Source organism: Melopsittacus undulatus, chromosome 5, assembly GCF_012275295.1.
Source record: "Melopsittacus undulatus isolate bMelUnd1 chromosome 5, bMelUnd1.mat.Z, whole genome shotgun sequence".
Classification (NCBI taxonomy): domain Eukaryota; kingdom Metazoa; phylum Chordata; class Aves; order Psittaciformes; family Psittaculidae; genus Melopsittacus; species Melopsittacus undulatus.
In genome coordinates this window covers 4,891,617-4,915,922 of record NC_047531.1, presented here as the reverse complement: position 1 = coordinate 4,915,922, position 24,306 = coordinate 4,891,617, and the positions used below count along the sequence as shown (strand labels likewise).

At 42.0% G+C, this 24,306-nt stretch overlaps 1 protein-coding gene across 2 annotated transcripts in view; it reads left to right on the top strand.

Annotated features, from left to right (window-relative positions):
• Positions 1-24,306, top strand: part of CHCHD3 (coiled-coil-helix-coiled-coil-helix domain containing 3) — a 156,881-nt gene that overhangs the window by 112,212 nt on the left and 20,363 nt on the right. For both annotated transcript variants that reach the window (XM_034063411.1, XM_034063410.1), the window contains exon 6: positions 12,777-12,847. In XM_034063411.1, the coding sequence (XP_033919302.1) occupies positions 12,777-12,847 (71 nt within the window). The remainder of the gene's footprint in view (positions 1-12,776; positions 12,848-24,306) is intronic.

Sequence of the window (24,306 nt, the reverse complement as noted above, 5' to 3'; positions counted from 1 at the left end):
TGCACACAGCATTACAAAGAGCTGCTCTGTGGTATTTAGTAAGCTTACAGTGGTATGGATCCTGCAAGGTATTTCTAGATCTTGTAATAAGAAAATGGGGGTTTCTCCCATAATGAGTTTAAGGTAGCTGGCCAAATCAAAGATATGGAAGCTTTTGTTGTGTAGCTTTGGTACTGTGGAGGAAAAAGAAAAGAGAAGAAATATTGACTCTATCATCTGCATTCTGAATGCTCCCATATGTGATTATACACATAACTTGTTATGTAGAGTGAAATGCAAGAATCAAAACTGCCAGATACTTCAATGTATTTATCAGGTAGCTTTGTTAGTCAATACAGAGATATAATTTGTCTAGCTAGACCTGTTGCTGTAAGGAATAAAGGAGAACTATACATGATTGCAGTTGGGTTTCTGCTATTTCGAAAAGAACTTCTATGTGTAACTCTTCTCTCAGTTGTTATGTGTTATTTTGCTGTTATATTGGCATAGTACAAGCATGTAACAGTAATTGCCACAGAGAAGTTGCTCTAAATTACAATGTCTTTGTATATCCTCCTTGGTGAGAGTCTGTGGCACTGATGCATTTTCTGTCACTTCGCTTTCAGTGGAACATCTAGTCTGCATTAAATAGCTGGCTTCACTCAGTAGCTGCTGGTGATGGATACTACTGAAGTCTGGTCAAACCATCTCATCACTTTAGAGAGGGAATGTTTTGCTGTCCATTAGCATAGTTAACAAACTAGGAAGGAAGGGACTAAGGAGAACAATAGTTTAAGCATCTACCTGTAAGTAACTGAGGTTAGTCATGGTCAATCATAGAATTGGTTAGGTTGGAAAAGACCTTTAAGATCATTGAGGCCAACTGTTAGCCTAACATTGCAAGGCCGCTACTAAAGCATGGCCTAAGCACCATGTCTACATGACTTTTAACTACCTCCAGGGATTGTGGTTGAGTTACCCATCCAAAAGAGACAAATGCCAGCATGGATAGAAGGATTAGCAGACCTGCTTCATAACATTTGCCAGACTAAGTGGATGTGGGGCAGGGGGGGAAGACACTATATCTGTAACAGTGTGTACTCACAAGGCAACTGAAAAGCTGTTCAGAGGTGGAAGGCGGTGGATGTCTGGAGAAATAGAGGCATATAGCACAAGTGATCACTTAAAATGGAAAGTAAAAATGAAGAACAGTGGGAGAATATATATATGTAGGCCAGAACATACACTAAATACCTGTGCAGGATGGCTGAAAGGCACAGGAATGGCTGTGGCTGGGAAGATGCACTGAGCTCTGCAGGAGGGAGAATTGAAATGGATAGTAGGAATAAAGAGCACCTGCCAAGAATGCAGGAAAAATAAGCTCAGTAAATAGGGGGAATCATCTCTTGAGGTCACAAACCATAAGTTACGACTGGTTTTAGAGGTCTGCATTTGAATTATTTAGCCTAACGTATCATCCAGCTGTAGGAGTTCTGTGGCATGTTGCCTTATTACTTGAGAGCAGTAGACCTGTGTTTTTAACTTCCAGAGCAATGTATTTGGTGCTGATGACTACACTATGGCATGCTGAGACACTTAATAGGTTTCTTTTTCCTAGTTCCTGTGTTTTTTTAGCAGGTTTTTGAGTGAGGAGGCCACCTGCCTTGGTTTTGGCTGCTTTTCTTTCAGAAGGCTGTTTCTGAACAGAATGGGTCTGCTGGGACACACTGTTGTAAGAATATAGAGAATTTCCCACATTACTTTGATTTAAACATGTTCAGAGCTCGTTTAGTTTCTTGCTTCACTAAATACAAGCATAGTTCTGAATCTAGAGTGAGTGTAAACTGTAGTTTTCTTGGATTCAGGTACTTATCACTCATCCAAACAAATGCATACAATGTTTTTCACCAAGCTGTCTTTTATACCCTTAGCATTCTTGTTGTACCAGTGCTGGTATTTCCTCACTGCTGACACATGGTGTTCAAAGCAGCTGCAAAAGACCATCCTTGAAGCACTTTAGAATCACCAAAACCTGTTACTGATAAGTAGCTTTGCTTAGATCTTGTTGTACAGCATCAGCTGTCAGTCAGTTCATAAGTTGTGATTGAAAGACTTTGCCTTGAAAACTTGTAGGTGGTTTGACATGGATTGTGAGCTTTGTACACTGAAAAGATGATCTCTCCATATTCACTTCCTCTTTACTGACCTGCAGGTCCTGACATCATGAGAAGCTTTTCAAGTGGATACCAATATTTAGAGTATTTGTGCCAGCAATATCTGAAGAAGACTGTTGGTCTGACCAAATACAAATATTACAATCGTAGAATAGTTTGGGTTGGAAACAACCTTAAGATCATTCAGTTCCAACCCCCTGCCATGGGCAGGGACACCTCACACTAAGCCATATGGTGAGGCTCTGTCCAGCCTGGCCTTGAACACTGCCAGGGATGGAGCATTCACAACTTCCTTGGGCAACCCATTCCAGTGCCTCAGCACCCTCACAGGGAAGAGCTTCTTCCTTGTATCTAACCTGAACTTCCGCTGTTTCAGTTTGATCCCATCACCCCTTGTCCTATCACTACAGTCCCTGATGAAGAGCCCCTCTCCAGCATCCTTGTAGCCCCCTTCAGACACTGGAAGCTGCTCTGAGGTCCCCATGCAGCTTCTCTTCTCCAGGCTGAACAGCCCCAGTGTTCTCAGCCTGTCTCCATATGGGAGGTGCTCCAGCCCCTGATCATCCTCGTGGCCTCCTCTGGACTTGTTCCAACAGCTCCATGTCCTTCTTAGGTTGAGGACACCAGAACTGCACACAGTGCTCCACGTGGGGTCTTAGGAGAGCAGAGCAGAGGGGCAGGATCAACTCCTTTGACCTGCTGGTCACACTCCTCTTGATGCAGCCCAGGATACGGTTGCTTTCTGGGCTGTGAGCACACACTGCGTGCTCATGTTATATTAAAGTGGTCCTAAATAGGAAGCTTATCTTGCTTGGATACTGCAGCTCATAATTCCACCATACGAGGATTGTGGTAGCATCAAACTTGTTAATGAGTTTCAGTATTGGGATTCCCTGTGCTGAGATGGTCACCTGAGAAAAGTCACCACAACCTCGTATCAGTTCAGACAAAACACTTCAAAGCTGTGACAGGGAGACAGGACAAAGCCTGTGTGGTGACGGTTTCACCAGGGCGATTGCATGAAGGGAGATGGAATATTTTAGCATTTCTTTCCAGAACTTTATTCTTGATCTCTTGAGGGTTGATGCATAAAAGTGTTCTTCATGGCAGCATTGTGCTTGTCAGAAAATGGTAATCTTCCACTCATTATGCCCTCAGGCAACCAATCTGACTGAGCAGTGATAGTGGTAGATCTAATAAACAAAGCTAAACCCAGCTATTTTCCATTTATTTGAAAGAAGATAGAGCTAATCTGTGATTCTTTGTGTTGGGCTTCTGCCACAAGATGAATCTCACGTACAGCTGCGGAGCAGATTGCACATCTACAAGCCAAAAGAGACTTTCATTCTGATATCGGATATATATCACTGACTGCAAGTATATATATCCATAGGCTTATTCAGACTGCAAGGGGCCTTGGAAGGTCCAGCCTCTTTCTCAAAGCAGGAACAACACTGAGACAGGTGAGGTTGTTGAGGGCTTTGTCCACTTGGATCTTTGATGACCTGCAAGGCTGGAGATAGCACAGCCCCTACATATCCCTGCCCCTCTGTTTATTAATCCTTGCAGGGAAGTATTTTTCCTTATATCTATTTAGAACCTCTACTGTTTTGATTTACAACCATTGTCTCTTGTTCTCCCACTGCACATCAGTAGAGAGCCTGGCTCCATCTTGATGATAAACTTCTCTAAGGGCTTTTAAAGCTACTGTTAAGTTCCCCCAGGTCTTCCTCTTCTCTGGGCTAAACAAGTCATGTTTCCTTGGCTTCTTGTAGGGCATGTGCCTCAATTTGGTGTCCCCTGCAAACTTGGTAAGCATACATTCCATCTCCAGGTCATGGATAAAGATGTTAAACAGGGATGGGTGCAGTATATGCCCCTGAGGAGCTCCATGTGTAGCTGGCCTCCAAGTAGAGCCTGATGATCCAGCCACATTTTCACCCATAATTCACAGAAAAGCAATTTTCTCTTACTCTTTTGACCACTTAACTGGGTTATCAGTCTGCCTCTGAAAGCTGTCCAAAATGACTTTGAAACAGGTAGTATTTCAAGTGATTTTCCCAGGTGATTTTCTATGTGCAGAGAACAGAGGAGCATGATCTTAAAAATACGGCTGCTGTAGTAGAGCTACGTTGAACCCAGCACTATCTCTGCTACAGGTTTGCAAAGCCATCTTCCTGGGTCAATTCAGATTGTCTTCTCTTATTAAGGCATTATTCCTAGCACTGCAGTCTGTACCTGATACCAGTGAGAGAAAGGTTTTATCAATGTAGATTTCTTGGCCATACCTCTGGAAGCAGCAATACCCATTCCAATGCGCCTCAGCAGTTGGCAACTTCCCATGTTCTTATGCCATTTTGGGGATGGAAGTTTGCTTTAGGGCGTGGAGAAATAATACCCATTGTTACCTTAGGGAGAATGTAATTTATAGTGTGTAACAGTGAAAAGGGTAGAGACTGAGAAGGAAAGTTGTAAATAGGAATCATTTAGATGTGGCTTGTTGTCATCGGTAGGAGATGTAAATACAGTTGTGCATTTCCACGTGCATCTCTTAAGGTTGAGAACATTTGTATTAAAGGCTGTAGCACAATTACATGCAGATTAGATGCTTGGCTGAATACCTATGAGAACTTTGAATAGATTTGTCCTTTTCACAAAGGTTTTCATTTTCTTTGGCAGCTCTGAGCGTTAACAAAGTAGAGATCAATGTTCTACCGGGGCAGAAAAGTGAAGCGAAGCATATCCTGGGAGAAACTTCAGAGACATGAATAGTTACAGTTAAAGGTATTAGTTACTGGTGCCTGAAAAACAGAAATGGAAATGTAAAAGGAAAGGTCAAAGAATATGCTGTTTCCCCCATTTTCTGCTGATAACTGAGTTAAGTGCTTTGCCCCACTTGCTGTGCACTGGACCTTTGTCTTCCACAAACACACACATCATGGAATCAAATGATGTTGGGAAGTGAATTGTTTTCTCACAGACTATTTTTCAAGATGCAGCTTGTGTTCCTCCTTTGCTTCCTGTGTTTGAGTGGGTCTCTGGCATCTTCAGCACTGTTCTGGATACCTGTTTGCTGTTTTATCTCTCTTTAGATGGCTGTGTGGTGGCATGTGTGTCTGGAGTCCTTCCTTCAATCTCTAATAGTTCAGACATCTATCAGAGGAAGACTCTCATCTAGAGCCAGTTTCACCCAGGACAGAAGGGGCAGATGAGGTTTTATAATGGGCTTCAAGGGCAGAGAAAAGGGTGAATTTGAGCTTATGTGAGAAATAATTAGCTTCAGGCAAACTCCACCAAAATCCTGAAAATGAGCCTTAGCCTTCACTTTCTTAATATCCAGATGTCCTCTGTAGGCTTAGTCCAGGAAACCAGATCACTATCCTGGAGGCAATTTTAACCCTGCCCATGGCAGGGGCGGTGGAACTGGATGATCTTAAGGTCCTTTCCAACCCAAACCATTCTATGATTCTATCTCTTCCATTTTGTCTTCTCTCTTCCTGCCTTACAGCTACTGTTCCCACTTCTGGCACATAGAAAGTTCTCCTTTTCTATGAAAGCACATCCCCTGATCTGTCCATGCATCTTTAGTCTCTGGCTATTCCTGTGTTGTCCTGAACATCCTCATTACATGGTCAAAGTCTCTCATTGAGAGATCTTTTGGGTGCTTCTCCGAAGGTAACTCTTATGCTGCAGTTCTGAATTGAAATCCTGGTTTGCTTTGGGCAGCAACCATTCCTTTATCGAGAGATGCTCCATTTGAATTGATTTTCCTACGGTCTTTATTATTTTCAACCTTAGAACAGGGACAGGGAATTTTCTTGTCCACTCAGTGTGTTCTCATGACAGTTCCAATAAGGGCAATCAGTCCTCTCAAAAGGAGCTCATAATATCACCTAGAAACCTAAATAAGAGCAGAACTCATAACTGTTACATAGGTTCCCTGAATGAGAGGTTGAGCATCCTTCGTTTGATCTTTGGAGTCAAAACCCACATAAGCTACATAGTGCAGCTGGACCAAAGGAGGGAAGTCATAACTCATATGAAAAATAACCTACACATTCAAGCAAAGGCCCAATCTGATGCCATTTCAGAAGGAATTGCTTCACTCATATATCATTTTAATAGCATTTGGGGTAGAATAAAGATGCATTATTACTTAGGAAGCTGTGTGATGTTATATGCCTGGGTTTCAATAGCTAATTAAAATCAATTTGGAGACAAATAGAGCTTTTTAATTCAAATAAAGATGCTGTAAAAATGGTCTTATATTTATAAAGCTATAACTTGATATAATTTGGAACTGTGATATATGCACACTATAGTAGGTAATGTTCATAGAATGTTAGAATCATAGAACGATAGAACAGTCGTCCTCTCTTTTTGATATTCCTCTTCCATAATTCCTCCTCTTCTTTCAGTAGCAGCTTCACTGATTAAAGATGACTGGATGTTTTAATAGTATTTCATAGAATCCCAGATTGATTTGGATTGAAAGGGACCTTAAAGCTCCTCCAGTTCCAACCCCTGCCACAGGCAGGGACCCCTTCCACTGGAGCAGCTGCTCCAAGCCCCTGTGTCCAACCTCACCCTGAACACTGCCAGGGATGGGGCAGCCACAGCTGCTCTGGGCACCCTGTGCCAGCGCCTCAGCACCCTCACAGGGAACAGCTTCTGCCTCAGAGCTCATCTCAGTCTCCCCTGTTCTGGCAGGTTCAAGCCATTCCCCTTGGCCTGTCCCTACAGGCCCTTGTCCCAAGCCCCTCTCCAGCTTTCCTGCAGCCCCTTTAGGCACTGGAGCTGCTCTGGGGTCTCCCCTTCAGGAGCCTTCTCTTGTCCAGGCTGCCCCAGCCCAGCTCTCTCAGCCTGGCTCCAGAGCAGAGCTGCTCCAACCCTCGCAGCATCTCCATGGCCTCCTCTGCACTCGCTCCAACAGCTCCACGTCCCTCTTGTGCTGCTGCCCCAGAGCTGGATCAGGGCTGCAGGGGGGATCTCCCCAGAGCACAGCAGAGGGGCTGGATCCCTTCCCTGAGCTGCTGCTCACGCTCTGGGGGTGCAGCCCAGCACATGGGGGGGTTCTGGGCTCAAGCTCACACTGAAGCTGGGTCATGGGGAGCTTCTCATGGACCAACACCCCAATTCCTTCTCCTCAGAGCTGCTCTCAATCTGTCCTCCACCCATTGTGTACTTCTAACAGGTAATCTTGCCTTTTCCTTTGTAATCCATATAGTCTGTTTATACTTTGTATAACAGTGGTACATGATCTTGTGATCATACACCTTTCACAAAGTGTGTCCTCCATCCCCAAGCATGCTCCTGCATGAGTTTCCTGTGCACAGCTGCTGGAATAGGTCTTTTTGGACAGCAGTGGCTGTTCTGGACATCATCTGTGTCAGCCTTGATGCTGGATTTAAATCTGTGAAGCAACTTTATAGGCTTAAAGAGCTATTCCTACCTTCTGGTGTTGGAAATCTTGTTTTAAGGAGTACAGATCTCAGGCTGTGCGTCAACAGAATGAATAAAACAAAACGCTCCATATTATCCCCAAATGGGTTTGTAAAAGATACCGAGATGAAATGGCCTGAAGTTCAATTAAGGGATAAAAGAAAGCTTAACTGCAGCAGAAATAGCTTTTATAAAGAAGCAAAGAAAAGTTTGCAATTTGCCAGTCAGGGAACATGATAATCTTTGCCTGCCGATGCTTTGAGAGGAGGATAACAAGGGAAAAGAAGCCTTTAATTTAAAACTTCTCCCCTGATTCTCAAAGGTGCCAAACATCCCAAGCTCTTGGTTCCTTTGGTGGGTGGAGCAGGTGCTGAGCTGAGCTGAAGTCAAGCTGTGCTCAGTTTTTGTCTTTCCCAGCACTAATTTGAAGTGTGGGCCAGATTTGTCTCTTTTGTGTGGAAGTCACACGTCTTTGTCAAATAAACTGTTAACTACGTATCTATTAAAGTAAATATTGAATAGATTGCATGATTGTTACTGCCTTATATTGAATCTGTGCGTGGCTTTAAGATCCAAAGGGCTTAAAAGAAAGATTTCAGTGCCAAAATAAGTCCTGGTGTGTCTGCGGTAAAAACAGTCTCAGCACATGGGGAATAAAACAGTGCATCCAGGTGATGTGTCTTTAGTGAAATTAAATGAGGATTCTCAAGTTCCTGGGTTCTTTTGATCACCTCTTATCAGTTTAGATGACACAGGAGCCGTCTGAACTTCCGCTGGCTGCAAATCTGAAGAGTTTTCAACACCAAGTCAAAAATGCACTTGTGCTTTGAGTTCCCCCATGCAGACCAAGCAGATGCCCTGAGGTTCGGCAGGAATGTGGTGTCTTACCCAGACCTTTGAAAGCAGAGCTGGTTAGCAGAATAATTCTGCTCCTATTTCTCTACCATGTGCTCTGTAAGAAGCTTCTGCTCTTACTTTTGTTCAGAGAACAGAGAAGATTAATTCAGGGACAAATGAGATGGAAGTGTTTGTGCCCGTGATCAGATCTTATTTTGCTCTACCTGAGTTGTAGCACTATTTACACTTGCTCTGGCTCTGTGTGTTTTTCAGGGGAAATTGGGTAGATTTAAAATTCAAGTCCTCTTTTCTTTAGCTTCTCTCCCACAATGCTAGCCTAAGGTTCTCTTCTTCCCCTTCTTTCAAGGTAGCTCTGAAAAGGCACTTCCTCCTCCAGAGCAACTGGGTACTCTTCATCAGGGCCTGTAGCGATAGGACAAGGGGTGATGGGTTCAAACTGAAACAGGGGAAGTTCAGGTTAGATCTAAGGAAGAAGTTCTTCCCTGTGAGGATGGTGAGGCACTGGAATGGGTTGCCCAAAGAAGTCCCTGCCCATGGCAAGAGGTTGGAACTGGATGAACTTTAAGGTCCTTTCCAGCCTATACCATTCTATGATTCTGTGAATTGAAAAGCATAGAAAAACTACTTGTCAGTCAATTTGGTTGACACATATATTAATACAGTGGTTTCCCTCCTCTGACTCAGATTTTGCTTATCTTACAAAATCCTTGTGCCATACAGATCCAGGTGGGTAAGTAGGGAAGAGCAGCATCTCCTACAGTGTATTTATCTACTTGATGTTGCTGCCCAACTGCTAGTGAAGGTTCAGGAGTACTCCTTCCTTGAGAACTGTCACTCTTGGACTATCAAAATACATGTTGACCAATCCAAAGCCCAGATGGCAACAACAGCCCAAGTACCACGTGCTGTGTCAGTGCTGGGAGACTGAGAGGCATAGGAGACTTATGCTGAAGAGTTAACTGGAACTCCAGGTGGTATCGCACAAGGGTGGAGCAGAGGGGGAGAGTCCACTCCCTCAACCTGCTGGTCACGCTGCTTTGATGCAGTCCAGGATACAGTTGATGATGCCAGGTTATGTTGAGCTTCTCATCATGCAGCACCCCCAAGTCCTTCTCTGCCCACCCTGTATTTGTGTTTGGGACTGCACGGACCCATGTGCAGGACCTTGCGCATTTCTGTTCCCATCCCTCCATCCTCCCCACCCGTGCCCGCTCTGGGGACAAAACAGCTGCATTTGGGATATCTGCTGGAACTGTGAAGATCCACAGGCCTGATACAGCTACCCTCTGATGGTTTACCACTGCTGCTAACCTGAGAATTGGACCCTGTAGTTTTTTATCTCCACTCTTGAGTTAAACAGTACATGCATATGCAGACTGTATGTACCACAGGGTACGTATATGTATTTATCCCAAGACTGATATGATGTTAACAGTGCTATATTATAGTTTTCTATTTAGATGAATGACCACTGAACTCTTACTGAGGACTAGAGAGGACTTATAAAATGAAACTTCATCTCTGGAGTGTAGAGTGTATTTCTAAAAGAGCCTGAATGAATTTCAAAGGAAGATCTGATTCAAGAAACATGGCACACTTTAAGATAATAAAGGATTTCCTGGTATTTCAACTCTACTGTGGGATTAAAACCTCGTGGTGTACATAGCGGCTCAGGTGATCACTTGAGCTGCAATTAAAAAGTAGAACAAGTGCCCTCAGAATATTGTTTTTGTGTCAGAAATGCTCCTTCGTGCTTGAAAATGATAAAAAATGGCAATCGATCCTTACAACTGTTGTGTTCATCTTTATTGATCAAGGAAAAGAAAGATAAATCGCAGCCCAAATAAGATTATAGTAAATGTTAGCATGGAAGGGGACTGGAGGATGATAGAGAACTATTCATCATCTCAAACGGTGACCTGTCCACACTCACACCATAGTCAGTCTGCTGTCTAATCGCATACCTATTGATTCCATCTACATGCAGGGAACCTGGATGTGACTGTCATTGGGCAGCTGAGATTGGTAAATGCGAGGGGGTCACTGGTGTGAGGAGGATTTCATTTTCATTTTCTTACTGGCCAACGATGATTTATGAAAGAATAAATGACCCCAAATTACATGTGTGGAAACCTCCATTCCAGTGCAAATGAATGATGAGGTCTGAACCTCCGAAACAAAGGTGCAGCGAGGCCACCGTGTTCTTTGTGATCTGTGCGTGACCTTTGCCTGCAGTGGATGTTACACAATTTGTTCTAATTTGGGGTAAAATATTAGACTTGCAATGCAGTTTGTGTCTGGAGTTGGGATTCTTTGTCAGTGAGTTCTGTGCAGACCAAGGTTGGAATTCATGAGGAAGAACCTCAGGAGATGTGATCCTCAAATGGAAAGGGAAAATGAGGTTTGCTTTTAGTTTTGTACATAAAGCTGCCTCTTCTGGAGTTCCCTTCAAGTGTTTCTGCTGTAGTGGGCTTTTTTAATTGCATTTGTCATAACATCTTCGGGCACTGATAAATGTTGCTCAGGACAGGTTTACTAACCCAGTGAGAAGAAGACCATGTCATCTTTGTCTTTTACAAGACTGATCTTGCCAGTCACAGGGGGTTCTAGTATTTTATTCCTTAACAGTGTTTTAGGCATGTTACTATTTCATACATCCATGTCTTCAATACATAAAACTGCTTATTTTACCCAAAATAAAATTGAAATTATGCTTTCCATGGACTGCATTGTGCCATGCCTCTATGTGAAATGTTTTAAAGGTCAATGTTGTGGCATAAATAACTTTAAACCATGGTATAAGCAGGTAGGTTGTTAAAGATTCAGAATGGTCTTTATGTAGTGTGTGTGACTGGAAGAGTTTTGTTGCCATGTTAACATGGAATGCCAGATGACTCAAGAGTAACAAAGCTATGGGTGAGTTCTTGCAAGTACCAATGAAACCTTTGTACATCTCCACAAACTGTTTGCCCCACTGCTGAAAAATGGCTTTAGAGAAGTTTAGAACTGCTTTTATTCCTCCAGCTGTGAAGCCAGTTGCTTTAGTTATTACATCTTAAGTCCAACTGTGCTAAGGCCATGAAAACCTCATGAAAAATACCAGGTATATATTACCTAGACATGAAGCATCACACTACAGTGATTTGTCTTTGAATACAGAACCATAGAATCATTTAAGTTGAAAAAGACATTTAAGATCATCAAGTCCAACCATTAATCTCACACTGCCAAGTCCACCACTAAGCCATATCTTTCAGCTCATCTTTCAGTGCACAGGGATGATCTGCTCCTGTTTCTCAAAGACTTCCTTCTTGAAGAATGTCCAGCCTTCCTGGACTCCTTTACTTTTCAGGACTGCATCCCAAGGCACCCAGTATCCTATATCCCTGAGAAACTTTGCCATTTTTAAGTATTGAAAAGTTCTGTTGCTTGATGCTTCAATCTTTTCTTGCCTTGGTGGAACCGAGTGAAGGGCATTCCTGGCTTTAGGTGAGATGAAAATATGTCCTGAAACTGCCTGATTTTAAAAATTTACATTAGAAACTGACTGAAATGACCTGGAAGTTTGGAATATTAAAATTACTCAATGTGAGAGACATTATCAAGACAAAGAGCAGAAGAAAAAGTAAAGCCATAGTTAATTTATTGCACAACTTTGAAGATTGATTTGACTGTCAAATACAAGCTAGGTAGAGATGTATGTGTAAGTAACACAGAGAGGAACATGCAGAGAAATAAAGATTTACTATTTTGATTGGGGTTTTTTTCAAATGGAGAAGCTTGAAAGGCTCCAGCAGTACCTAATGCTAAATCATAGAATCATAGGGTTGATTAGGGTTGGAAAGGACCTTAAGATCATCTAGTTCCAACCCCCCTGCTATGGGTAGGGACATTCTTACCCCTTGTCTCTTTATAGTTTCCTCCCTAAGAGCCATTTCTTTTGCATAACCTTCCAGACCCAAGAGGAAACACTTATTTCAACAAATACCAAAATAAAAGGTCACTGAGTCATCGTCCATGGACATATCTAAAAGACATGTAGATATGGTGCTTAGGGACGGAGTTCAGTGGTGGACTTGTCAGCGCTGGGTTAATGGTTGGACTCATGATCTTACAGGTCTTTTCCAACCTAAAAGATTCTATGATTGTGTGATTCTGTTTCTGAAACTTTGTAGAGTACTTGATTTGAGGGTTAGGTTTGGGGGGTTTTATGAGCAATTTAAATGGATAAATATCCAAATTAGCTTCATTTACTAGATATTAGCATGTATATAAATGATACCGTATGAAATCTGTATTTATTTTCTTCTTCCAACTTCCCAGAGTGCCCAGTTCTACAAAGTCACCACGGAGCAATACCAAAAAGCTGCTGATGAAGTGTCATCTCGGTACAAGTAAGTTTTTTCTCCAGTTATTTTTGAGCCTGGCACCTAATGGAGTTCTTATCCACATTAAATTGCAACAGAGTTCCCCTTCCTCTTATTACAGATCTCATCAATCTGTGCTGGTTGTTGAAATGGGAGAGCTTTGTAGATTTTGGAAGCCAGGGCATGGTAACCATAAGCTGCATAGAAATTAGATGTGCAGTTATTAGTATACTAATTAATTAATATTTGATAAGATGCATGAACTATTCAGAACATCCATTCCTTAACTTCATTTCTCTAATGGAGCACCAAAAATATAGCTCCAGCTTTGCACTACAATAGCATTCACCCTGTGCTTGTATGATGTGAAAGATTTAAATGAGCAACTTCCCTTTGCCCTGAACAGTGGTCAGAAGGTCAAATTAAATAAGTTTTATTAGTGCTGAGGATAGTTAAATGAAGATACAGTAATTGATGGATCAAAGTGACTCTGACCCTTAGCCTTGGGCTCTTCCCTTTGTGCTGGTTCATCTGGTAGGCAGAAGGTCCCATTTATCATTTTAGTAAGGATATGGAGAGAAGTTTTTACAACCTTTTAGTCTTGCAGTAACCAAAACCTGCTGTACAAAATGCATTATTCTGTGGAGATTTTTAGATTTATGGAGGGATTTTCTTCTGGTTTGTGTTTTGTTTTGGGTTTTGATGAGCAACAAAAGAAAAGGCCCTTTTGAGCTGCTGATAATGATAGAAATGAAGTTCTTAACTGTAAGATAATGATTTTGTCTTTTAGTATCATGAATTAGTATTTTCTAGTGTATATATAAAGTCTTTGTACTGGTTAATGGTGCAGAGTATATTGAGAACTGAATTTGTCTGTCCCTTGAGCAAGAGGGACAGGGTGATCATTGACTCAGGGTCTGATTTAAGCATAATTTGGAGGGTTTCCCATTCTGTATAGGAGGCCCAGTACATTGTTACTTGCAGTTCATGCGATACGATTCCCATCAAGGGGGTATCTTCCCTTCCTCTCTTGCAGTGGGGTATTTTCAGGCTTTGAAACCTAGTTATTGCCTAATCTTGTTTTCATTATTCCAAAACAAGCTTTTCTTGTGATTTTAAGTGCATGCTGATAACTCCAAGTGGTTACTGTGCCAGATGTAAGAAATGGCTTTGGGTTTGGTTTTTTCCCCCTAATGTATAACTGATTTCTTCAGTAAATCAGGTACTTTGGAGCTCATATTTGCACAAATGGAGCTGATTGATAAAGCAGGGACCAGTCCTTACCCTCAGGCAATGCCAAAAAGAAAACCAATTTGAAGGATGTTTCAGTCTACCTGCATAAACCAAAGAGTATTTACGGATGAAGGATTTAGACAGGGAATCAGGGATTCCTAACACTTGATGAGATTGGTCTTTCCTTAATTTTCTAGAGATTAAAGATATCAATAGAAATCACCTCTTTGACTAGTCTTTGCTATAATGCCATTACTGAAATCGCTGTGCTGCTTTCACACTTGAAGCTGAATTTCCTGACAAATTATTGAGAGCTTTTTGATTAGCTTTGGTCCATCGCCTTAAAAAAAACAAGAGGAAAATGAAATGAAAAGAAAAAGGTACCTGAAGTATGCGCATAAATTGTGGGAGATTTGATAAAGTGCATGAAATATCGATATTACTTTATCATTTCAAAGTTTTCCTGATAGAAAACCCTTTGAAATGCCGTGTCTTTTTTATTGAAGGTTGCAATCCAGCAGATGTTATTTTATCGCTGCCTTTTGTACATAACTTGATGGGTAAATGATGAATGATTTAGTGAGACCTAAAGATGATGCTCTTTCGGTGTCACCAGGCACTTCTCATGTTCAGCTTAATTGCATGTGAGGATTGAGGACAGAGTTTCAAGCACGGCTTGTTTAAAGAGCTGGTTTAATTGGCTGTAAAAGAGGAATTAAATAAGGTTGAACTGCTGAATTTTGTTAATGCATAAACCCATGTGCTGCACGTCAGTGTGATTTCAGGTTCTAAGTGCGAGATTAATCGATCTAATTGTGGTATCACTGCGAAATGGGTCGCGCTTTAGTTCAGACATGGCTAGAATTAGTTGCGAAGTTTTATTGCCATCACTTGCATTTCTTCGACTGTTGAAGCCACATCTCTTTTCAAGAGCAAAGAGAAGTGGATAATTACTTAAATATTTCCTGGATTCTCCTCCCTCCATTTAGTCCCTGAAATTACATCAGCCGGGGCTTTATCAGTCTTTAGGGATAATTTGCTCCATTAAAATGGAAGAGAACAAATATCCCACATCAAGTTGTATCGCAGAGCTTGGCAGGTCTTCTGTACTTTGTCTGCAGTCCTTATTGATGCCTGGTTATTACCTTTTCCAGCGCTGCCTGGATCAGACTGATATTCCGAAATATCCATGATAAATGATTTATCTTTGCGAGGGCCTGATTCACATTGATCAAATTCTGAATTATCAAATGGTTCATCTCTTTAAGACACTAATTCACATTAATCAAATCCGAAATGACCAGGTTCAGTCAGTTCCTGCAGTACACAAATTACATTAAACCAACATTACTAGAGCATGCTGCCTTTTCTAATGTAGGAGTTATGTTACCCGCAGTTACATTACAACCAGAATTATCATATTATGAAGATGTCTCTGCCCTAATGAGAAGTTTACACAAGAAGAAAAGAATGCGATATTACAGGAAGAGCTGGGCTTTGGGCAAAGAGCTGAACTTTTACTAATCAAATTGTGTGTTTCTATTGTGGGTTTTTGTCTTTAATTTGAAGGGCTGGGAGCGGGAGATTTGGCAGCTGCAGTGGTGATGTTTTATTCCCTCGTGATGTCTAGAGCCAAGGAACATCTTTATTATTCATTTAGGAATAGAGATAGGGCAAATTCAACCTAAAATCAATGTTTTTACTTTCTCTTTTGTGAGTTTTGATTCTTATGGTAGAGAATAGACTTCACAGCTGTGCACAAGTGCTTTTTCCAAAGTATTTTGTCATTCCTCTGCTCCTTCACTGCTCTCCCATAGACAGTCTGGAGTTGCTTCTTGCTGCTGGTTGCTTGATAAGAACATATGTCCTGATAGACAGTTCAAGTCCTCTTTGGGGATTGACTGCTCCTTTTGATGGTGTTTGTGCACAGTAAATCAAGGGGGAGGTTTTTCCTAGTATTTCAGTGTGTCCCTTCAGTGTCACTTCCAAACTCCTGTGTCTTCAGTGGAGCCAGATTTTGGATCTTGTACATCATGATGCAGTGTTTATATAGAATTGAATTGAATGCAAGAATGGAGTAGAATGAAGTAGAGTCAAATGGGATAGGTAAGGTAGGTGTTGTGATTTAAGCCCAGCCAGTAGCTTAGAATGACCCAGCTGCTCGCTCACTCCCTCCCTTCTTTCCCCCCTGCTCTGGAAGGGTTGGGGGGGAGCATGGAAAGAGCATAGCTCCCATGTGTTAAGTCCAGTACCTAAGGTATAACACAAACCACTGCTGCTACCACCAATAATAATAATGATAAGGGATATAAGAAGGGAAGAGAATACAACCGCTCACCACCTGCTGACCGATATCCAGACCAACTCTAGCAGTGATCTGGGACTTCCAGGTAACTCCTCCCAGTTTCTATACTGGGCATGACGTGCTGTGGTATGGAATACCTCTTTGGTTAGTTTGGGTCAGGTGTCCTGTCTCTGCTTCCTCCTGGCTTCCCCTCCTCCCTGGCAGAGCATGAGACTCATAAAGTCCTTGGTCACAGTAAACATTACTGAGCAGCAACTAAAAACATTGGTGTTATCAGTGCTGTTCCCAGGCTGAAAGTCAAAAACACAGCACTGCGCCAGCTACTAAGAAGGAGAAAAATAAATGTTATTTTATGTTATTACGAATGCAGCTGAATCCATGATGGTAGGGTAGGGTAGGACAGGACAATAGACTCCTGGATGAAATGATCTAGCGCTGACATTTTTAATCATGCAGGATTCTTCGCATCATCTGGAAGCATGGGTTTTTATTCTGAATCACAGATTTTGATGGCTTTATTCATAGAATCATAGAATCTTAGCTTGGTTTGGGTTGGAAGGGACCTTAAAGCTCATGCAGTTCCAACCATGGCAGGGCCACCTTCCACTAGAGCAGGTTGCTCCAAGCCCCTGTGTCCAACCTGGCCTTGAACACTGCCAGGGATGGGGCAGCCACAGCTTCTCTGGGCACCCTGTGCCAGCAGCTCAAAGGAATGAACTTCCCTCAATAAAATTCCCTCAAAGGAATGAACTTCATAAGATCCCATTTCAGTTTCCCCTGTTTCATTACCTTACTATGAGACATTTTATCATCAGGAGGAATGCCTCTTGGGAACTGAAGGAGCACCTTTGGTTTGGGCTTTGCTCAGGCTGCTTCACATGGTACAATTTTCACATAGTTTGATGTTTTAAGAACAGTTTTACAAATCAAGTCAATATGGTTCACACTGTCCGTGATCATTTCCATTGCTCTGCTCCCTGGTGGAAGTCAGGGCTCAGGGATAGGCAAGCAAGAGCTATTACAGTGTTGAAAATATGTTCAGCGGGGGTTTGATTCAGGATATAGTCAACAGGAATAAATGTCAGACCATCAGTTTCTTCCTTTAATTGGTGACTTCTGTACCACAAAGCTTGGTTTATTAATGTTTACCAGAAATAAAATGTAAAGCACAGTTATGTTTGATGCTTCAGTGTCAACATATTGAAATAAAAGATGATTAAGTTGTGTTTTACCTAAGATTCTTTTAGACTGGGAAGTGAAGCTGAAGAAGTTTGTAATGAGGCCACATTAAATGAGTAACAGTGACACTTGGGTCTTCAAATGTAATAATCTCACAAAGCAGAGATGCTAGTTTTCTGGACACCAAAAAACCCAAAAGGCTAAAGAGAAAATAAGCTTTTTATTGGCAACATTGGTCTGAGACCAGGGAAATCTGGCTTTGTTTCACTGTTCTTGTTATACTGCTGCTGTTGGGCACATATGGTGACTTTTAAGGCACCTGTCTTCATTATCTATATATCAGGAATATTGATAGTTTCTTAATGCAAATATCTTCAATGTCTATCTTGTACTCACATACTACTATAACACAGAAATCCATGTTGGAGATACCCAGGCAAATAGTGTTTGCTTTGTTTCTGCTTGTGGAGATCCACTGGTGAGAAGCTCCCATTTCTAGCAGTTGCTTTTGCTACCTCAGTTAGCATTAGTTGCTTTTAAAAACTAAAGTTAAGGGTACAATTATAAGTTAGTAATTAAATACTATGTAGTATTCCTCTTGTAACAGAAAATAGAAAGCTATTTAGAAATCCTTGGACAGAGCCTGCAGGCTTGCTGCCTTCTTGTTGAGCTCCCTTTGCTCAGCCAAAGACGATGGGCTTTAAATAGAAACATCCTGATTTAATCTTTTCTCTTACAAATATAGCACATATATGTAGTGCTTTGTCATGAAGCAATTGTCTTGGTATTGTTCGACCTAATGATACTATTGCTGGTCATATTATAGAATCATAGAATGGTTTGTGTTGGAAGGGACCTCAGAGCTCCTCCAGTTCCACCCCCTGCCACGGGCAGGGACCCCTTCCACTGGAGCAGCTGCTCCAAGCCCTTGTGTCCAACCTGGCCTTGAGCACTGCCAGGGATGGGGCAGCCACAGCTTCTCTGGGCACCCTGTGCCAGTGCCTCAGCACCCTCACAGGGAACAGCTTTTTTCTAATATCCAGCTTAAATCTCCCCTGTTTCAGTTTGAACCCATCACCCTTTGTCCTATCGCTACAGTCCCTAAGGAAGAGTCCCTCTCCAGCATCCTTGTAGCCCCCTTCAGACACTGGAAGCTGCTCTAAGGTCCCCACGCAGCTTCTCTTCTCCAGGCTGAACAGCCCCAATGTTCTCAGCCTGTCTCCCTATTTTCTTAGCCTGAATTCTTTTTTCACATGATACAGCTGGAGATAATGATCCCAAGTTATCCACAGTATCCCACAGATGAGTGTAAGACTGGTGTGTCTGTAAGCCATGCTAGAAGGAATGCATAGAATTAAATACCATCCATCCAGCTTCAACCATGGAGCTTTTCTTCACAGCAGAAGTTCTTGCAGAGCCTTATTGCTCTTTCCTTCTACTCTTCCATCCCATCCCCTTTTTGTTTCCCCAAGTGTAGCTGCACAGACAGTTGTGCTGATACCGTGCAGAGGGTGGCATGGCAGTGAGAGTTTCTCACGTTAGTGTCAGCAGCGCTGTTGTCTGCTATCTAATGGCATTGCACTTCACAAGCCAAGTGTAAATGGTGTTTTGCAGAGTGGGTGTCATTGTCACCCCTCTTTAGGTTTAAACCATTCTGGATTCAGAACACGTAGACCTGCTTCAGGTGGGAAGAGAAACTGATGAAGAGACTACAGATCTTTTCAGTCTCTCATATTTATCTCATACATCCAAAATCCTGTTCCTTTTGAATACTAAAGGAATAAAACAGGATCTGTTCTCTTTGCTCACTCCTTTCAGCCAGTGTTTTGTCCCAACAGACTTACCTGAGGGCTGCTGTGGTGGAGCTCACTCGAGCAATGTGTTTGACTTTCTGCTACTACTCTGTATGAGTGATTTTGCTTTGACAGTACATTCCCTCGGCTGGTGAAACCTTTTGCACCATGCATGCCTTATGCATGCCTTTGAATCAGAGTGAGGAAGCAAGAATTACATATTTCTGCCTTTGGGATGGAGCTGCCTATTGCTTCAGCCATTTGGCTTCATGAAGGGACTTTGGCTTCAGTAGTTACCCCTGTTTCAGTTGCTCTGCAACCCATAAATCCCTGTAAGAGGATATCCTTTGAACAGCTTCCCAATATCTAAATTCCATAAACCCTTTATTCAGTGCATTTATCTATGAAATGATGATCATTTCATAAATGACAACTTTAGTTTTCCCTACAGCAACATAGATATTTAACTTTCTTCCTTTGATCAATACGGTCCATTAGGAATGAGAGTACTCAACAGGATGAAATATTAATTGTGCACTTTTTAGCTAGATGCAGATTCATTCTGAATCAAGTGGGAGCAGGGGGATTCTGGCATAAAAACTGTGTGTTTTTCTGGTAAGCCCCAAATTATGAGTCTGGTTGCATGGGGATGTGTGTTTTCATGGACACATTTGAGCTGTCATGTGAAGTTTAAATGTGCTTATTTGGGTAGGAAATAGGTTTGAAGCATTGAATTGGTTTGTGAGCTGTATTAACTTTTTTATTCAAAATTTAGCACATTAATGAAGGGGGTAAAGCCAATTCTTTCTATATTTGCTGTAATCCCTTTTGTTTCCTTTCCAGAAGTCGTGGGTCCGTTCATTAAAGCTCCCCTTGGGCTATCACCAGTTTCTCACACGCTTAGCTTACTCTATGGTCTGGAATGCACAAAGCCATCTTGAAATTCATTTTAGTAAAGCACAAAGTCATGACTAGGAATTTTTTATTTGATATCAATTAGTAATTAAAGTAGCAAAAGATATTCTGGGATGTAGAGTAGGATAGGTTAGAAAGGGCCTTGAAAAACCTGGTCTAGTGGAAAATGTCCCTGCTCATGGCTGGGGGTTGGAACTGGATGATCTTAACGTCCTTTCCAAACCAAACCATTCTGTGATTCTATAGTTATTATCAGATAATGCTGTAGTAGGATAACCATGATGGCAAACATGCCTCTTTATATGAACATCCCTTTCCTCTTCTGATGAGTCTGCTTGATGGGTTCAAAGGCAACATGCTCATGTTTCAGCCCACCATAGGTTTTCTGTGTTTACTTACATTGAAACGTTAAGTAATTTTATAGTCTTCCTTATGAAAGCAAGCGAGGGAAACTCTTCCTTCACGCATCAGTGGCCAATAGTTAAATTGGCACGTTCCCTCGTTTTGTGTGCTGGAAATCCACCAAGTCCCCTGAAAATTGATGGATGCTCTCATTAAGGGCAGTTCTTGCTGCTGACTGCAGCTCCGTGAGCCACTCACAACCAACAAGGACTGACTCTTCTCTGCAGTGGTACATCTGGCTTCATGCTCCCTCTCAGGGACTAAAGCCTCTTGTTTTAATACCTTAAGCATCCTTTGTTGGGATTTTGCATAAACACGAGTAGATGATTTCCCAATTACAGTATTAAGCCCAGGAAGGTTAAACTCAGTCTCTATTATTAATTTGTTCTGTATTTTGTAATCTTCTGCTGCTGAGATTTACAAATACCTTTCGTAAGGATGTTTACTGCGAGTCCAAGCCATCTGTGAGATCAAAGCCTACAGATCTCACAGCCCCCACCTGGGAGCACACAGAAGCAAACCTCCCTTTCTGGAAAGGACCATGTTTTGCAGAGTTAATGGTATGATTTTTCTAAGCAGCACGCACCTCTGTCTGGTTACAGGGTGAAGAATGAATTGCCAATTACCTCTACATGTTAGAACATGACATTTCACATGGCAGGAGGTTGTGCTATCTGTTTAGTTAAGGCCCCCAACCATGTAACCATCTGAAATCATGGGGTGGAAAGACAGCAGTCCTTGATCAGTCACTAATACCAGTGTGTGTGCAAGCTGTGGGAAGGGAGGTCAGTGCCACTGACCTTTGTTTTCCCATCAGAGCTCTTGAACAAGATGAAGTGATCAAAGCAGGATGCCAGTACATCAGCATGATCTCATTACTTTGGAAGCTGCATGCACAGATGCTGCTCTTGCTGGATCGGGTATCACTGATTTACATTCATAACACCTCCATTACAGCTCATTTGCTACTACTTGTAATTAACCAGGCTTCCCTCTCCTTTCTTTCTTTCTCCCTTCCAGTAGTGTTGGGCTAAATCAGGGTCAAAAATAAACCACAGTCATTCTGCTTCGACTCCATCTAAGTGAGATCCCAGTTGTACAGCCGCAGTATACATTAAACAAATACCAAATCATATGCTTTGTTGCAAAGTGCTGTCATACTCAGAAAATCCAGTTTGTACAAATAGTGTGAAGATGTTGTATAAAGTAAGTACTTAAGTTGCCTGGTTGCCTCCTAGCTTGTGTGATATTAGTTCAAGAGTAAAATGTTAATTCCTGTAGTAAAAAGTATTACTGGGCTTGAAAATCCTGGCTTGCGGCAGGTATATTGCACTAGCCTTATTCTGTAGATAAGAGGTAAAATGATATAAAAAGACTCAATGGTATAAAAAATACATTACTTTTTTCTACTTTGGGAAATAGGTGAGACATGAGGCATGCAGAGAACAGTTATGCTCTAATGGCTTCTCTTCTGAGCAGAGCTGCACTTTTAATTACAGTTTGTCTTCCAATATTGCTGTTCATATTCCTGCTTGCTTAGGGCAGCCTAAATAAAGACGAATCTCAATCAGATCTGAGCCTTGTTTAGCAGTCAGGGTTTCAGCCCAATGTGTCCATGAGGCCTGTGGTGTTCAAGAAATGTTTCTGTATCTTCCAGCAGTCACCCAGCAACCTGTTGCTGTTTCATTGACGTTCTTAATAGGAATCAGAATCCCAGACTGGTTTGTGTTGGAAGGGACCTTAAAGCTCCTCCAGCTCCAACCCCTGCCACAGGCAGGGACCCCTTCCACTGGAGCAGCTGCTCCAAGCCGCTGTGTCCAACCTGGCCTTGAACACTGCCAGGGATGGGGCAGCCACAGCTTCTCTGGGCACCCTGTGCCAGCGCCTCAGCACCCTCACAGGGAACAGCTTCTGCCTAAGAGCTCAGCTCAGTCTCCCCTCTCTTGGGCAGGTTCAAGCCATTCCCCTTGGCCTGTCCCTGTGTGCAAAATGCTGAATTCTTTTCTGAACATGCATTTTGATTCTCTCAGTTATTAAATTCCTGCATTTTTAAAGCATGAGCCCTGACATCTATAGAAAATGCCTGTATTGGTTATGAAATGCCCTAACCAATGTCTTAAAGGTGTTTACAATATCTGATAAATGCATTATCAGATTTTCTTCAACATGAGCTTCATTCTTCAGCAAATCAAACCTCTTTTCCTGCTGTTTTTGAAGGGAGGATTTCCTAAATATTTTGGATTTACTTTGGCATTTTAAAACCAGTTTGGATGTATAGATGTGACCTGATATTTGAGTGGCAGGCTGCACACATAGAAGCATGAAAAGCACACCACCTAACCCTAAAAGAATACGAGAAGACACAAAGCTGTTTGGTAGGACAACTATTTTCCCATTACTGCTAATGGGGCAGGGAAGTGTTAGTGAGTTTTGTCAGCTCAAGTGCTGTGTGTTTCTATGGAGGATCTGTAACTGAAACTGGAAAACTTATCAATGTTTAAAGAAAAGATGTCATAAAGCTGCTTTTGCACTGTCCTGCCTTTCCCTTCCTCTGCCTGCAGTTGAAAATCAAAGTATAGCCCTGAAATATTTAAAGCACACATTAAAGCCTGGAGGAAGGAACTGAATGAAGCAGATAAAACTATTACGTCTATCTTTAAGGAGACCACTCGAGTGCCATGTGTATGGCTATAAACTCTATCAAGATGGACTCACCTGTCTAGGGTATGTTAAGATGGATAATATTCCATAGCAGATGCTGCACTGTACTGTACACGTTACTGGAAGCAACAGAAGATCAGGATCGAAAGGTTTTGCGAGACAGGCTTTATAGATCTGTGTGTAATAGACTCCCTCTGTCTACACTGCTTTACTGGGAGTGAAATCTTGCTCTTGCATGGGCTGATGAGATGCACTCCCTTCTCTTCCATCACATCCAGTATTTTCCCTTTGCCTTGACTAGACACAGTAGTTTGGCCAAAAAAATGGTTGTAACCCTCTCAATATAAAGATGCAGTCACAGCATCAGTGTAGATTTTAAACCAAGTTCTTTATAGAGAAATTCAGTGTCAAAGCCAATTCACCAGCTCTTCTATTAAATATTTTGGCTCCCTTAGGTAGAGAATTGCAGATACTCTTCTGGACAGTCTACAAAGAGGTTTTGGTAGTGTGATTGATTAAGGATGAAGCTTACCTATGTAATGGCTCTACCCCAGGTTCTCCTTATTTTAAACCTGAGGACTTGTTTCTCCTCTCTGGTTGCACAGCATGACACTGTGTAGGGCAGAAATTGTCTTCAAGTTCCTCAGCACCTGGTAAACCTCATGTTTAGGCAGCTAACGCTTTTGGATCCTTGCAGTACAGATGTGGGAAGGTGAAGCTCAGCACCCTCTTGTCCTGGATAACTGTTGTAAATGGATTACTCTCAGATAATACCCAAATTAATACAGATCAGGCATTCCACCTTCTTCTCCTTAAGAGGATGTGTGTGCCACTCAAAGTAAGTTTGTTCCATCGGATTTTGAATTCAGTGCTTGAATGTCAAAATCCTTGGTCCCATAGATCTCTGATAAAAGGAACTGATAACATTGATAATTCGCACTTCTCACTATAGTTCCTTGAATACTATATGTATTTTCCAGGGAGCTCTGTTTTGTCTG